We start from the raw sequence: 15,618 nt of genomic DNA on the forward strand, positions 1-15,618 counted from the left end.
TGGCGATGATCAGCGTCTTGAACACTCTTCGGAGAGTTCGCCACAGGGTATGGATATCTGGGTCTTGCCAGTTGAATCTTCTCATGCCATCCAGCTCGTAGTAGCCAACTACGTTCGTCAGGTCCAGGAGCTTATCGATCGGACCGACCTTTTCGTGGCCGCTTTCTTGCCACTCGGGGTGCCGCAGCTTGAGTTCGTCTACCGTCCGTTGCCGCGAACCGCCTCTTCCGACGCAGCTCTGGGTGTGGCTTCAACACATCGCAACGAACTCTCCTTGATCCGTCGTGCAGGTGACACAGTCGATAGTGGCCATACAGGCGCCTAGGAAAGATACCCAATATCTATCGTACCATCATGGTGTGGTAGTATCGATCTCTCTTGGGCCCTCGCTCGGCCCATATTCTTGGCATGGTCGCCCTCACAGTGTGGGTCAGAGTCAGTTCCTTCGTTCGGTAGAAGCTTTGTGCATCTTCAACGTGGATCGGCATCTTGATAGATGGCCTGGGGATCTCGTAGTGACCGTCCCTGAACAGCTTCTTCATCGGGTAGTCTGGATAACGCTGCTCTTTCAGCAGCACTAATTGGCTCCAGCGTGTGTCCTGATAGAACTGGGAGTCAAGGGATGCATCCATCAGGCTGGACCGGATGCGATAGCATCTCAGTTCCAACGAGGCTATTTTGTCATTGTGGTTCAGACGGTCTTACCAGACGGCTCGATGCTAGAGAATCACTCCAGAGCTTTATCTGAGCCATCGAACCAGTGGATGCTTTCTCGGGCTTTCTTTGTTTGCATGGCTCCAAGTGTTAGGCTGGTGCAACCGTGTTGTTCGGGGAGGGGGAGCAGCAGCTTTTTTTCTGACTCTCTCGGTCTCCCCCCCCCGCTGCACTCGCGCCGCCTTGAAGATGAATTCGGTCGAGCTCGAGAACCCAAGTCCTTCCTTGATGAATGTCTTGAGGGCCACGGTCGAAGATGCTGGGGCACCGGAGCTGGATCTCGGGGACTTGTTTGGCAAACAGATAGGCCGAGGTGGCTGTCATCTTGAACACTTGGCACTTCACAGTGTGCCGGAGCTCAGGGATGATTGTCTTCCGGAGCCTGGGGAACATCTCCTCAACCACGGTGTTGAGCGGGGACTTGAGCTCATCAATGGAGCTAGCTGATTGCTGTGCTACCCTGAGGAGGCCCCTTGGGGTCTTGGCCCGGCCGCGGGGAGATTCGCGAGATTCCAAGATCTCTGCGGCGCGGTAGTTGAGATCTCGGGTAGACAGCGCGCCTCGAGCCCGGCCCAGTTCGGACCTTCTCTCTCCAAGGCTTGGAGGAGTGGCCGAGGTAGGCGGGCGAGGTGGACTGGTCCTGGGTACAGGCTTCGATCAGGCCTTTGAGGTCGATGGCTTCGGTTGGAGGTTGGTCGGCATCTGCGGGAGGGGCGTCCTCTTGGGCCAGGTTTGCCTCCCGGCCCAATCTTCATTCGGCGCGGCGAGTCTTGAAGTCTCTCTGTTCATCAGAGGTGCTCAGGCCTTGTTCCTTGCACGCCTGTTGAGGGCTCGCCATCAGCGCTTCCAGTCTTGGGGGAGGGGGAGACAGATGGCGAGTGGCTGTCTCTTGGGATTCGCGCCTCGGGGGGAGAGGGCACTGCGAGAGTCGCCTCTGGCATGGCTCGGTTAGCGAGCCGGTCGGGTGGGTCTGGGACCGGTCCCTCTCAGCGAGGAAGGGGTGCTGGGAGGAGGTGTGAGGTTTCCTGCCTCGGCCGGCTCTCGAGATTCCCGAAAAATCGAGATCAGGCGAGAGCGGCGGGATCCGCGCATTGCCGGTGCCCTCGGGCCGATGTGTTGCTCCAATGCGGCCAGCCACCCACAACCCAACAACATCACCCCGCAGCCCAACAACATCACCCCGCTCGCACCCTTGCGTTGATTCGGGGTCGAAGCCGCTGGGGATCTCGTTGATGCTGCTGCCCAAGGCCCAGCCAACCACGCAGCCAGACCGTCGTGGGTTCGGTGGCGGTCGTGGGCAGATCCTCCCGCAGCCAACCCCAGCAACCCATTTTTTCGTCCAAAAAACCTTGGCACCTCAACAATCGCCCCTCTTCAAGACGCACATCCCTGCTCGTCTTCCTGCACATGCGCTTCAAGATCGACTCTCGCTGGCTGTCGGCTGCACTGGCCGTTCTCGTTGGGCTGCTCGTCGCCGTCCGAGCGGACCGCCTTCACAACCCTGGTCTGGGTTTCGGACCAAAGAGCGTCGTGATCCTCACTCCCCCGGCCATGCCAATCCCTTGGTCAATCTCGCCTTCGAGCTGGCCAGCCGTGGCCACCATGTTACCGTTGTCACGACCACTCGCTACAACGTCCCTGAGTATGCTCAGAACTCGACGATTCGCTTCCACACCTTCCAAGAGCCTCCCTCGTTCAGCGACAACATGGCCATGATCTCCAATCTCATCTCCCAGTCGTCGGACATGATCTCGAACGTCCTCAACACCGTCAAAGCGGTCCGCATGTTGGTCGAGACTTTGGGCTCCAGACCGCCATTCTGGAGCAAGGATTGGCGCTTGCAGAGTCTGGCCCAGTCGATCTCATCATCGGCGATGGTTTTGTCGGCCTTGTGAGTGCTACCGGCGCGATCATCATCATTGAATGCCCATGTGTGAGCTAGGTTGCAGGCGGGTGGCTGGGTTGCAACGAATCGATCCTGACGAGCTTCTGGTCTTTTGTCTGTTCCCAGGCAGCCGATGTGCTCAGCGAGCTCATCGGCGTTCCCTGCGTCATGCATTACAGGCAATCCAATAAAAAACGGGACACCCGGGATTTTGACCATTCATCGAATATTTTGTTACCCAATGTTATCGCGTGCTGGCCATGACCATTCGCCACACATCCGACTTTCGCACCGCCGCATTGCGATGCTACGCCCTCATCCATAGCCTGCGTAAGGTCGCCTCCATATTCAGTGTATCCAAGAGCACCATCCATCGATGGCACCGAGGATGCAAGCTGGATGACCCATCCCGGGTCCCAGCTCGCAGATCCACTTTCTTCGAGCAGGCATGTCCAGTCATTCGCACCCTGATTGAACAGGACCCGTTCCAGACTGGTCCTGTGTTGCGATGCAAGCTCGAGTCCATCCTCCAGAGGAAAGTATCACTCTCACTCTGCCACACTGCCATCCACCGAGCAGGTCTCTCACACAAGAGGGCAACACACCTCTACAAGTCCAAGCGACTGGATGAGCGAGTGGCACAGTTCAGGGACCAGGTCCGCTCCATCGACCCGCGGCGATTCGTTTTTGTCGACGAGACAGGGATCAGGAGATCCATTTTCCCTCTCTACGGATACTCACCGAAGGGTGCTCCGCTTCGCCAGCGCAATCACATGAAACACAAGTCTGTCTCGGCTGCATTTGCCATCAACCACTCTGGTGTGCTGCATCGAGCGCCGAGGATGGTCAGTGATTTTCACCCCACCTGCTTCACCCGACTTCAATCCCATCGAGAACTTCTTTGGGATTGTGAAGCATCAGTACAGGAAGGCAGCAGCGCTGAATGCGTCCGAGGGGTTCAAGATCGGGATGGTGACCCTGTTTGAGTCTGCCGTGCGGAGGGTGCTTCCAGATGTCTTCCCACGGCTGATTGAGCGAGCGATGCGCTTCTGGGTGTGAATCACGTCAACTCCGCCATTTTCGCGTTCACATCCCTGGCTTGAACCTCTCGGCGATTTTTGAACAGGGTCACTTCCCCAACCAGCCCGCGCAGACGGGCTCCTGCTCTCGGGTATAAATGCCACACCTTCGTCCTGCTGCTTTCTTCCCTCATCTCGCCTTGATCTGATCATTCGCGCTATTGCACGATAAAAAAGTCTCTGCTCTGACCAGTACCACTGGCAGGCATCCAGCATCCTCTGCCCCCATGCCTCCGAAGCGTAAGGGTACCGGTGATGGCCAGCCTCGGCCACCCAGGCCCAAGAAAGCCAAGTCACAGTCGGAGCCTGTCTCTGGTTCGTCTTCTGACCCCACGCATGCTTGTTTCTCTGTTGCTCCGTTGCTCACCACCACTGCTTCTGCAGATCCAATGGATGTCGATCCCACCGAGCCTGGTCCATCTACTTCCTCGAGTACCGGCAAGCGATGTCGCCAGTGCGATGGCACCGATCATCAGCGAAGCAACACCAGCAAATGTCCCAAATACCGGCCCCTCAAGAGTTCTGTCGTCCCACTCGTGGATGGAAGGTCATCCGCCCCTCAGTTCAGCTGCTTCAAGCAGACGATGGATGGCTGTTGTCTCAATCCCGCTCTCCGCGACAAGATCCAGGCCACCGTCGAGGCCATGACCCAGATCCAGTTCGAGGCATCCAGGCTGCTCAACCTGCACATCCTCCGGTGCATCGAGCAGGATCTTCCCGTCCCTGTCATCTCCAGGGCCACCCCTGCATTCATCCGTCAATGCTTCAAGATCGTCCAGGACGGTGCCCTCTCCCCGACCGGGGACAATGAGAAATACAACGAGCATCTGGTCGCTTCCTTTCGCGACTACCAGACCACTCGGCACGCAGACCTGCCTCCGGCCCCTCGTCTGCCTGATGGTGCTCACAGTCAGCTTCTCACACTGGCTGTCAACGCCTATGCTACCAACTGCACCACCCACCTCGACCTGGCCTACTGGAGACTTCTTCGTCGCTTTTGTGCTGCTGTCTTCCCTGCCAACAAGCACAAGCACGAAGCCATCGAGGCCTGTCTCGAGCTCTTCGAGAAACCAGGGCAGACTCCACCCAAGGCCGATCTCGAGTTCCTCTATCCAGACTTTGGCCACGTCCTGGACGAGTTTCGGTACAGCAACGACCAGGACCGCTTCCGGGCCCTCCATCGCCTCTCACACCATGTGAGAATCCTCGCCCGAGACAAGATGGTCGACAATGTCCACAAGTGGATCGACTGTGACATGCCCGCCCTCCGAGTCACCGAGCTGCAGCGCCAGGCCAAGCTGGACGAGCTCACTACCCAAGGCATTCCCTCCGACGACAAGAGGTTCACCACGGCCAAGTCGGAGCTCGGCACCACCAAGTCCAAGATCAACAAGCTGGCCGCCAGGATCAACTGGGCACTCAAGCAGCTCGCTCTGGACACTCCTCCGGCCGTGTGCACGATGGTCCCTCTGTGCACTGCCACGGCCAAGTATGTCAAGATTGACACGGTCACTCTCTGGGAACTCCTTGACACCGATCATCGTCTTGGACTCACCAGGGACAAGCTCAAGGATGAAGGTGATGACGGCATCAACAACCAGGATCGTCTCTGGCGCAGTTGCTTCAAGCTGCGTAGTTCCCTCTTCCAAGAGCGGGTCAGGGACAAGAAGCTGTTCAACTACGAGATCAGCACCGATGGAATTGGATGCACCATCGGCCTCGTCAAGTTTGTGCGTCGAACTGATCACACCGAGACCATCGAGCCTCCTCCGACTGCCGAGCAGCGTATCCAGGAGCACATCGGTGACCCAGACCCCAACCGTACCACTTGGATTGGCATCGATCCTGGAGTCGGCTCCATCTTCACGGCGGTCATCCAAGCACCGAGCCACCAAGACGAGGTGGTCTCATTCTCCAATGGCCACTACCAGCACATGTGTGGCCATACGTCCAACACCAAGTGGCACAACACCATGAAGTATCGACTCAGCATCGAGACCTGGATGTCGTCCACCCCCTCGCCCAAGGTGTCGTCCTCGGAGGCTTTCAAGGTCCATCTCACCCATGTCCTGCGACCGGAGCCGCGAGTACAGCTCGACTTCCACCTTGGCAAGAAGGCCCGTCACCATCGCTTCACGGACCACAAGAGGCGCCAAGTGGCCGTCGACAGGATGTGCAAGGCCGTCCTGAAGCACGCCCCGATACGGACAGATGTGGTGATCGCCTTTGGCAATGCGTCATGGCGACAGGGCAAGGGCTATGCATCCAGCCCTCGGAGGCAGCGGTTTGCTCGGTACTTTGAGCAATTCGAGCACCACCGACGCCGTCCCAATCACCATCATGGAAGCGTCAAGGTAGTCTCGACGAACGAGTTCAACACCTCGCAAGTGTGCTCCAAGTGCCTGGAGCCAGTTCGGTTGGAAGGACTCGATGCGCCCAGTGTTGCGAATTCCCACTTTGTCAGGAGCTGCAAGAATCCCAGCTGCCGGACAGTGTGGAATCGCGACGTCAATGCGGCGCGCAACATGATCACGGTGTGCAGGTCGATTGTGGAGACCGGAGAGCGACCGGTGGTCTTCACTCGGAGGCTGCCAAAGTGATCTGTTTTTTATTTCTTGTGGCTTTGCTTGACGCAAGCACAGCACATACTACATGTTCATGGAAACGGCTATATTGTCCCGTTTTTTTTCTGAATACAGTGTACACTGCCGTCAGCCAGAACTACTACGATCCGGCCAGCATTTTTGTCAACAGCCTCTATATCACTTCCTTTGATGGAGAGTTGAATCCAACGTTCTCGGTGCTCACTGCCGTCGTAAATGTACTCAGCAAGGTCGCTTCTGTCGGCCTGCAGAACCTGCGACGCAGCGAGCGCCGCAAGCTCTACCACACCGTCAAAGCAGAAATGGCCCAGCATATACCTGCGGTCAAAAAGCCGGCTCAGCCCGTTGTCAACCTCATCAGCAACACATGGGGATTCCATCCCGCACAGCTCGCTGTCCCGAGCGCACGCATGGCCGGTATCTGGGTTCCTGAGGCACAGAGCCTGGATGTTCAGCCCGACCTGAAGCACTGGCTCGACAACGCCAGCCGCCCTGTCGTCTACGTCTCGACCGGCACTGTCGCCCAGCCCTCAAACGAGACGCTGCTGGCATTCTACGAGGCATTCAGTGCTACAACCGAGTTCCAGACCTTGTGGTCGCTCAAGAAGGTGTTCCAGAACAACCTGAGGGAACTGCTCGGCGACCAGGAGTGGCCCGAACATGTCCGGATCGAGAGCTTCGTGCCGCAGCTTGCCGTGCTTGACCACCCCGCAGTCCAGATCTTTTTCACCCACGGCGGCTGGAACAGCGTCTCCGAGGGTCTCTGGACGGGCACGCCGATGCTTGAAATGCCATTCTTTGGTGGGTATGCCAGCATTGGCACGGAGGCGATCTGAACAGATGGTGCGGGACCAACTGCATACGACGCCGTCGCTAACACTCCGCTTCATCCATCACAGGCGACCAAACTTACAATGTGGCTCAAACGGTTCGTCTTGGCCTCGGCCTCATGATCGACAAGAACATCATGAGCTCATCCGACAAGGCTGCCACGATCCAGTTGATCCAGGACAAGCTCCACACCATCCTGCGCGACCCATCCTTCTCAAGCCGCTCCAAACACTTCCAAAAGACATTCCAGGTCATGGGCGGCGTCAAGAAGGGCGCTAGCATTGTTGAGGAGATCCTGGCCATCGGCGATACCACTGCCTACAGCTTCCCCGACAACACCAACGCCGTCATGGCGGCCATGGCCATCCTCGGACTGACCGGTGCTGCCGTAACTTTCGGGATCTACCGACTGGGTGCCTGGGGACTCGGGCGACTGCTCAAGAAGCGCACGCCATCGGCCAAGGCCAAGGCCGAGTGAGACCGAGTGAAACCAAGTGAGACCGAGTGAAACCGAGTGAGGCTGAGCGGGACTGATTTGTCAAGTGCCTGAGCAGACCATCAAGTCCTGGCCGCCCTGGCTCTGGCATCTTGACATGCTATCAGCGAACATGGCCCAATACATCATCGGTTGCTCCTGAGATTGAGACTCGGTGCAATCGCCGGCCAGCTTGAGCGGCAGTCCTGCTGATCGCATCTTGCTGATCGATAGCTGCTGCGTGGAGTCGATCTGAGCAAGCACGGCACTGTCAGTGTGTCTACGCATGTCTCAGCATGTCTCGCCGTGTCTCAGCATGTCTCGCAGTGTCTCAGCATGTCTCGCAGTGTCTCACCGTGTCTCGCCTTGTCGCAGCCATTGTCGGGCGCACAAGGGGCTGTCTGCAAATTTGGCCTTGGCTCGGGCTCTCTTGTGGCTCAGCACACGCTTGTCCATACACTCTGCGCCAGCCCACGGTACCTGATCCGCCCAAGCGACTCTGCTGGTTATCCGAGTGTCTGATCGCCTGCCCAAAGAGTCCATCTGTTCTCTGCGACAATTTTGTCTGCCTGTCCTTCTGCTCGTCGCTGGCGGGCCTCGGGGTACGCACAGCCAACATGCGTGTTTGGGCAAATTTGCGTCGATCCGGGCTGTTGCAGGCGATCGTGCTGCTGGACCAGACGGGCGAACACAGCCTTGCTACTCCACAGCCAGCGGTCTGGCCTGGCTCCCTCACAGCTGACCATCAACAGACGCGATTGGGCATAGCCGGACCCGAGCTTCGCTGGGCATCGGCGGCGAGTGGTGTGCGCGGAGCGACCAAAGCGATCAGCAGGGAGAGCGGCCAGAGCGTGCATCCATGAGGGACTCGCCAACATTGGTACAGCATCGGTACAGCATCGGTGCAGCATCGGTGCAGCACTGAGATCCCGGATCTGAACGAGTCGAGCCCGGTGTGGGAATTGGACAGCCGTCTACAATCGGCAAGCAGCAGCACCATCAGCAACATCAGCAACATCAGCAACATCAGCAACATCAGCAACATCAGCAACAGCAGTAGCGAGCACGGCGTCGACGGACTGCTCACCAAGTATGCTCTTTGCAGGATGACAGGCATGCCGTGGCATGATGTTGCTCACTTTGGTGCGCTTTGGTGCGCTTTGATACGCTTTGATGCGCTTTGCCCAGCGAGGGTCGGCCATGGCACGCAGCCATGTTACCACGGGGCGCCGCTGCGATTGGTGCATGGGCAGGTCACCCCCCGCTCCGCCCCACAGCCGCGCGGCACAGCCCCGGCCTTGCGGCCCGCATCATGGATGACTCAACCGCCGTCGGCCGCCACAACTTGGTTGCCCGCCTCGCGGTGCCGCGCCGCCGCTTGTCTGGCGGCACCCTTGTTTGGCCGGCAAGGGGGAACATGGACACAGCCCTGACGCCACAGCCCGCCTTGCCTGCGAGGGACACTCGTCCGTCTGTCCCCCAAAGCACTCGCACCTCGCAAACCCCGAGTCTGGCAAGCACCTGGCCCGGCGCACTGGGTTTGCGGCTGTGGGCTGTCGGTTGCTGGTCGGAAGCGCCGTTGCGCCTGTTCATAGGACGCAACCGACTCCCACCCACAAACGAACTGTCGCTGTTGGTGGGTGGGTGGATGGGTGCATTTGTTGCTGTGGGTGGGTGAGCGTTGCTGTGGGAGCGCCGCTTGCCTCGGGTACTCGTGGTATCGGAAAGGAGGGGGAGCTTGTTGGTCGGTGGGCTCGTGGCTTTGTGGGTGCATGCGCGGGTGAGCTGCTGTGTCGGCCTTGCTCGACGTCCTCGTTGTGGGTGCGCGATATAGCCGGTTTCCGCATAAATGGCCGCTGCGGCCCTCCCTTCTCGTCATCTTCGCAGGTCCAAGACGCCGCGCAGACGATCCAAACCCCCCTCTCTCCTCCCCTTCCGTCGCTCCTCCATCCTCCCCACCGCTTTCCATGCTTGTCAAGAAGTTTGCCCTCCTCGGTGCCCTCTTGGCATCAGCCTCTGCGACCGAGCTGGCTTGCAGCAGCAAGGACACCACCGTCTGGGGTCCGCAGATCACCTACAATGGACAGAGCTACACCCTGCCCTTGGGCGAGTACAACCTCTTCCTCGCCAGGGACTACCTCAACTCGACCTCCGGTGAGTCGGCGAGGCGCCCTCGATCGGTCACTGCAGTACTTTTGCCCCGCCGCGCGCTCTTTCCCACACACTTCGCAGACAATTTGGCGCGTCGATTGGTGCTAACTGCTCCTTCCTGTTTGCTCGCGATCGCGGCTCAGATGTCCAGGGTCGAGGTGCCATCGGCGGCGACATTGATGTCATTGCTGACTTTGGTGCCCAGCTCTTCCACAACTTTGGTAGCTTGCCCACGAGCTGTCCCGCCATCGTTTCTACCTTGAGCGCCCACAACATGTACCCCGGCCTGCGCTATGCCCTCACCGTTGGTGGTGATATGAAGAGGTACTGTCGGCGTACCCAGTGCACCCGCGCTGCTGCTGCCTGACACAGCCCTTTCGTGAGCTTACCTCGCGACCGACTCGATTCTCACGCATTACTCTCTGCCCCGTGTCTCGCATCCCCAGCTTCCCTGTGCGAGTTGCCTATGGCGATCTGATCCTCGTCCAGTCCGACCAACCCGCCAGCGACTACACCTCCTTCTATCCCAAGACTGACCCATGCAAGCCCTACCAAGTTGCCCCGAACCAGCTGCCTGTGGACTTCACTTCAGCCTTCCAGTACCTCAACACCCTCTCGTCCAACCTTGCCAGCCTCCCCGCCACCGGCACTTGGGCCTCTGGCCCCGCTCGTGTCCAGGACTGTGTGCTGACCCTCCACGGCGGCCTCGACACCGAGGTCGTCTCCATCGACGGCAACCTTCTCGCACAGTGTGATGGCCTCTTCTACTCTCAGAGCTCCTTCAACGGCACCCTGATCCTCAACGTCAACGGCACCACCACAGGCGTTGCCAACATCAACATCGAATCCCTTGCTCCCAACGGCAACCACATCATCTGGAACTTTTACGAGGCCACCTGGGTCCATATCGGCGACGTTTCGTTCCATGGCACCATCCTGGCTCCCAAGGCTCACATCGACGGTCCCTCTGGCCAGATCAACGGCAACGTCTTTGCGGACTGCCTGAACGGATCGATCCAGATCAATCTGGCTCCCTTCTCTGGATGCATTCCCACCAAGCCCGTTCCCACCTCGACCCCTTGCACAAAGACTGCTACCACCACTCCTTCGGCCACTCCATCGATCACCTCTTCCAATGCCCCCACCTACACGTCCACCCCGACCCCGGTCACCACCACGGTCCGCCCCAGCAAGTGCCCCATTCCTCCCTCGAGCTCGACCACTACCGCTTCCTGCAACGGCAATTGCCCCTCGACCTCGTCCAATGCCCCTACCTACACTCCTACGAGCACCCCTACCGTTCCCACCTCTACTCCTTGCACAAAGAGCACTGTTCCCATTACTTCATCCAACGCCCCCACCTACACTCCTACGAGCACCCCTACCGTTCCCACTTCTACTCCTTGCACAAAGAGTACTCCGTCGATCACCTCTTCCAATGCCCCTACCTACACGTCCACCCCGACCCCGGTCACCACCACGGTCCGCCCCAGCAAGTGCCCCATTCCTCCCTCGACCTCGTCCAATGCCCCTACCTACACCATTACTAGCACTCCCGCCGTTCCCACTACCACCCCATGCACCAAGTCTCTGACCTCGGTCCCCGTTTCCACTCCTTCCAACACCCCCTGCACCCGGTGCACCGCCCCTCCTGCCACTTCCTCCAACGCCCCGACCTTCACTCCCACTAGCAGCCCCATCATCTGCACCCAGTCCTACGTCACCGTCACCTTTACTCCCACCACCTCGGCTCCTTGCAGCGGCCCTTCGTGCCCGGCCACCTCGCCCAACGCCCCGACCTTCACCCCCACGACCACCCCTAATGTTCCCTCCACCCCCTGCACTGAATCCCTGACTTCGATTCCTGCTACAACCCCTTGCACCAAGTGCACTCCTCCTGCTACCTCGTCGAACGCTCCTACCTTCACCTCCACTGCCACTCCCACCAAGCCCGCCACTCGCAGTGTCTGTGTCGTTAGATCGAAGGGTGGCGTCAAGACAATCTAAACTCAGCTTATAGCCCTATTCTAAACACAGCGTTTGCGACTCGTGTGTTTTCAGCGCTGTCCAAATCTCTGTGATATATTCGGTATTCCCGTCCTTTCTCAGCGTTCTCTCGTTTAACTTGAGTTTCCCGTCCCTTCCTCCTCCTCCATCAAGAGCTTCTATGCGCTTATGTATGGTTTGTGTGCCTGCCTTTGTTTTCTTCCCTTCTCCCCCTCCTGTCTATTTGTCCAATATGTGATTTTGTATCCCATGCCCGACTTTCAACGCCCACGCCCCACTCCCCTTTTCTCATTCCCGTTCCTCCTCCAAGATAACGCTGACTGATAGAAGCGTCCTAGCGCGTAAGAAAGGCTGTCGTCCTCTGGTTCGCTGCTTCCTCCACTCTCAGTGACAAGAGAGAGAAGGAAAAAAGAGATCGACCAGGTGGCTTCAGTAATTTGTTTGTATTGCTTTGGTTTTTGGTTCTTTTATTGAATAAAAAGATGGCGCATCCCAATTCAAAGCAGTGATATTGAAATTGATAGCGACATTGATAGCGACATTGATAGCGACATTGATAGCGACATTGATAGCGACATTGATAGCGACAGCAACATCCGGGCTGCCGGGGACTTGATTCCGGAATGCGCGAGCCAATCGCTGCGGCAACGACCGTGTTCCAATGGTGCGGGTTGGCCCACCAAGCCCCGCAGCCGGCAGGCCGCGGCTCATTCGTGCGCCGCGCCAACGGAGCCATCGGCCATTGACAAGCCCAGGGCCGGGAATCACGCCCAATCGCGGCAAAGGCATGCGCACGGATATAAATAAGGCACCCCGCGGCATTTTTGCGTTTGGGTGTCCAGCCCCACCCGCCTGTTCGCGAACTCGATCATTCCTTCTCGACCTGAGTCACCCGGGTGCAGACCGAGTCGCTGCTTTCCTTCTGTGCTCGACAGCAAAGCCACTCTCCTGGCTGCTCTTCTCTCAACCCAAAGCGCTTCCACCCCGATCCTGCTGCTTCCTGCTCCGCTCGCATCCATGCCCTCTGTGTTGGCTCCAGCCGAGCCCGAGGTTCTTCCTGGATGCACTCTGGCATCCAGCCAGCGCGGCCCACGACACAACCGAGTCTGTCTTGATTGGGCCTCCTGGGTCAGGACTCTGTTGTCCTTCATGGGTCCAGGGTATATCGTTGCTGTTGGATACATGGGCAAGTGTCGGCTGAGCAGGCTGAAGCCCCCCGCTACTCTGGCTGCAGAGATGGCGCTGTCGATGCCTCACAACCCGTACCGACTCTGACTCGATCTCTGGCTTCCGTATCTGTAGATCCAGGAAACTGGGCCACTGATCTCCAAGGTGCGTTGGCGTTGGCTACACGACCGCCGCTGCCCCATCCCCCCCCAATCCCACCAGCTGCGAACGCTGCTCCTTCCTGCGGATATGTCTTGGCCCTGCTCTATGACCTGAAACCGTACGACGACCCACTCAATGCCGTTCTTATCCACCGCTCGTCTCCTACGCTTCAGGCGGATCTTCCTATCAGTACAAGCTGCTGTTTGTCATCCTCTTCTCGAATGTGTTCGCTGTTCTATTCCAGGGCCTCGCCGCCAAGATCGGGGTTGTGACCGGCCGCGACCTGGGCCAGCTATGTCGCAAGCACTTCCACCCCTGGCTCAACTATGTCCTTTACGTCACTGCCGAGCTCGGTGTCATCGCCACAGACTTGGCTGAGGTCATCGGCGCCGCCATTTCGCTGAACCTTCTCCTGGGCATCCCTCTCGTCTGGGGCATCCTGCTCACGACCCTTGATGTGCTGGTAGTCCTGGCGACCTTCCAGGCAAAATACCTGCGCATCTTTGAGTTCATCATCATTGCGATGGTGCTGGCTGTCGGTGTGTGCTACGGAATGCTGCTCAATCGCAGCTCGGCCAGCGCTCTGGATGTGCTGAAGGGCTACCTTCCTCTCGACTCCAGCATCTTCACCGACCCGGCAACTCTGTACGTCGGCATGGGCATCCTCGGAGCCACGATCATGCCTCACAACCTGTTTATCCATTCGAGACTGGTTCAGTATCGCTCTCCGCGACAGGAGGCCGACCCGGTCGACGGTGCATTGTCCGTGGATCCCCAACAGTCCGTGGATCTCCAGCAGTCCGTTGATGTTCAGCAGCCCGCTCGCATGCAGGAATGCAGCACCGAGAACATGTCGGGTACCCAGGAAGAAACCCGGGTGACGGTGAGCGGCCGAAACCAAGAAGACATGGCACCCGAAGTGCCCATCAAATCTGTGGACGGGCGGATCCGATCATCAGATCCCCTCGAAGCCAAGCTGGCCGACGGATATATCAACCCGCCCGGCTTTGCCAACAAGGTTCAGAAAGCCCTGTCGTTTGCGTTCATCGACTCGTTTATTGCCCTGACCTTTGCCCTCTACGTCAACTCGGCCATCTTGATCGTCTCGGCCGCGCTGTTCTACAACACCAACCAGCAGATCAGCGACATACCTTCGGCGTACGAGCTGCTCAAAAGTTTGATTGCCCCGTGGGCAGCAACGGTCTTTGCTCTGGCGCTTCTATGTTCCGGGCAGTCGTCTTCGATCACTGGCACGCTGGCGGGGCAGATCGTCATGGAGGGCTTTCTGAAGCTCCAGTGGCCGCTCTGGGTTCGTCGCCTGGCAACCCGAACCGTCACCATTATCCCGGCCGTCATCGTGGTTATCGTCAAGGGCGACGCCGGTCTCAATGGCTTACTGGTACTTTCCCAAGTCGTGCTGTCGGGCTGCCTGCCGTTTGCGCTGTGGCCACTGCTCTGGTTTTCGTCGTCCAAGAAGGTCATGTCGGTGCATTTCAGAACCGAGAAAGGCAAGTGTCACCATGCCCGATTCAATCGACGCAACATGTGGGAATGAGGACTGGGCTGGTGTCGCTGGCGAGCAGCAGTGATTGGGTTAAGTTCATGGGGACGCCGTTACTAACAGATTCTGTTATGACTCTGCTGCTGGACAGACTTGACTGGCAGCAAAAGCTTTGCCAACTCGTGGTTCATTTTCATTTTTTCGTTCGTATCAATCGCCCTCATCACCGTCCTCAACGGCATCATGATCTACCAAGCCATCGCGGGTGCTCCCTCCTGAGAGGTGTCCAGGACTCCGATCTGAGGGGAAGAGTTGGGTCCGCCAAGGGCTTTGTCGCAACAGAACCGTGCACGATGGGCCGCCATGCTCAATACCAAAATACATCGCATTTCATCATGACCTTTTGCCACACATACAATGTGGTGTATGTGTTCCAGAACTTGAGGCGTATGTATCGTGTTGCTGCCTCCCATTTCTCCCTCGTTGGTTGGAGGATATCGATGGCTGAGGAGATCGACGACCAAATGGCGTGGCGTCTTGGTGCGCCAGCCAGACATGTGGCTGCGAACATCCGAACGAAGGACACACCGCAGTCTCGATATGCGGCATTGCCGGGCTCCAGGTCGCGCACAACAAGGCCGGCCTGTGTCGCCCCGGGTTGACCTCGGACTCATCTTGAGCAAGAGGGAGTCCATCCGCAGGCCTGTGTCCTGGGAGTCGGGCAATGCTCTCGGCAACGCTCCCGGCAACGCTCTCAGCAACACTCTCAGTGCTCTCTTGTTTGCGAGAGCAAACCTCTCCCCCGAGGACCGGGGTGGCCTTGGGGCAGACAGACGGACAGACAGGGTGGAGTCTGCCCGCCCTGCGAATGACTCCAAACAGCAACAAGGCATGACCCCGGCTGCGTCGATCCAAGGCGCGAAGACCATTCGGCCCAGGGCGGGACAGAGCAATGCATCCCGGCTGTTCGACTGGGCTCGCCGTGTGCATTCAGACCATGGACCACATCCACACCCACACCCACATCCACATCCACATCCACA

At 58.4% G+C, this 15,618-nt stretch overlaps 4 protein-coding genes across 4 annotated transcripts; all 4 read left to right on the forward strand.

Annotated features, from left to right (window-relative positions):
• Positions 1 to 1,784: 1,784 nt before the first annotated feature.
• BJ171DRAFT_508352 (uncharacterized protein) lies at positions 1,785 to 2,824 on the forward strand. The gene has a single exon (XM_053111290.1). It carries the CDS (start codon positions 1,839 to 1,841, stop codon positions 2,607 to 2,609), a length of 771 nt encoding a protein of 256 aa, XP_052965928.1. The 5' UTR covers positions 1,785 to 1,838; the 3' UTR covers positions 2,610 to 2,824.
• Positions 2,825 to 6,691: 3,867 nt separating this feature from the next.
• On the forward strand, positions 6,692 to 7,976 carry BJ171DRAFT_459967 (uncharacterized protein; the record flags this gene model as incomplete). The annotated part of the gene is made up of 3 exons (XM_053108428.1): positions 6,692 to 7,082; positions 7,181 to 7,839; positions 7,943 to 7,976. The coding sequence occupies 2 exons, from the start codon at positions 6,692 to 6,694 to the stop codon at positions 7,588 to 7,590; spliced, it is 801 nt and encodes a 266-aa protein (XP_052965929.1). The 3' UTR covers positions 7,591 to 7,839; positions 7,943 to 7,976.
• Positions 7,977 to 9,478: 1,502 nt separating this feature from the next.
• On the forward strand, positions 9,479 to 12,245 carry BJ171DRAFT_599751 (uncharacterized protein). The gene is made up of 3 exons (XM_053114955.1): positions 9,479 to 9,741; positions 9,882 to 10,062; positions 10,185 to 12,245. Exons 1-3 carry the CDS (start codon positions 9,555 to 9,557, stop codon positions 11,743 to 11,745), a joined length of 1,929 nt encoding a protein of 642 aa, XP_052965930.1. The 5' UTR covers positions 9,479 to 9,554; the 3' UTR covers positions 11,746 to 12,245.
• Positions 12,246 to 12,587: 342 nt separating this feature from the next.
• BJ171DRAFT_562178 (natural resistance-associated macrophage protein-domain-containing protein) lies at positions 12,588 to 14,974 on the forward strand. Its single transcript, XM_053113256.1, has 4 exons — positions 12,588 to 12,931; positions 13,048 to 13,077; positions 13,248 to 14,582; positions 14,727 to 14,974. Exons 1-4 carry the CDS (start codon positions 12,763 to 12,765, stop codon positions 14,852 to 14,854), a joined length of 1,662 nt encoding a protein of 553 aa, XP_052965931.1. The 5' UTR covers positions 12,588 to 12,762; the 3' UTR covers positions 14,855 to 14,974.
• Positions 14,975 to 15,618: the final 644 nt, after the last annotated feature.

This window comes from Polychytrium aggregatum, assembly GCF_025602895.1.
Source record: "Polychytrium aggregatum strain JEL109 chromosome Unknown BJ171scaffold_22, whole genome shotgun sequence".
NCBI classification, from domain to species: Eukaryota; Fungi; Chytridiomycota; class Chytridiomycetes; order Polychytriales; genus Polychytrium; species Polychytrium aggregatum.

Bases quoted from the DNA above. Each gene is read 5' to 3' on its own strand.
- BJ171DRAFT_562178 (XM_053113256.1), top strand. From the start codon at position 12,763: ATGCCCTCTGTGTTGGCTCCAGCCGAGCCCGAGGTTCTTCCTGGATGC. The intron at 12,932-13,047 runs GCAAGTGTCGGC...CCGTATCTGTAG, and splicing joins CGTTGCTGTTGGATACATGG to ATCCAGGAAACTGGGCCACT. The intron at 14,583-14,726 runs GCAAGTGTCACC...GCTGCTGGACAG, and splicing joins GCATTTCAGAACCGAGAAAG to ACTTGACTGGCAGCAAAAGC.
- BJ171DRAFT_508352 (XM_053111290.1), top strand. From the start codon at position 1,839: ATGCGGCCAGCCACCCACAACCCAACAACATCACCCCGCAGCCCAACA.
- BJ171DRAFT_599751 (XM_053114955.1), top strand. From the start codon at position 9,555: ATGCTTGTCAAGAAGTTTGCCCTCCTCGGTGCCCTCTTGGCATCAGCC. The intron at 9,742-9,881 runs GTGAGTCGGCGA...ATCGCGGCTCAG, and splicing joins CTACCTCAACTCGACCTCCG to ATGTCCAGGGTCGAGGTGCC. The intron at 10,063-10,184 runs GTACTGTCGGCG...TCGCATCCCCAG, and splicing joins GTTGGTGGTGATATGAAGAG to CTTCCCTGTGCGAGTTGCCT.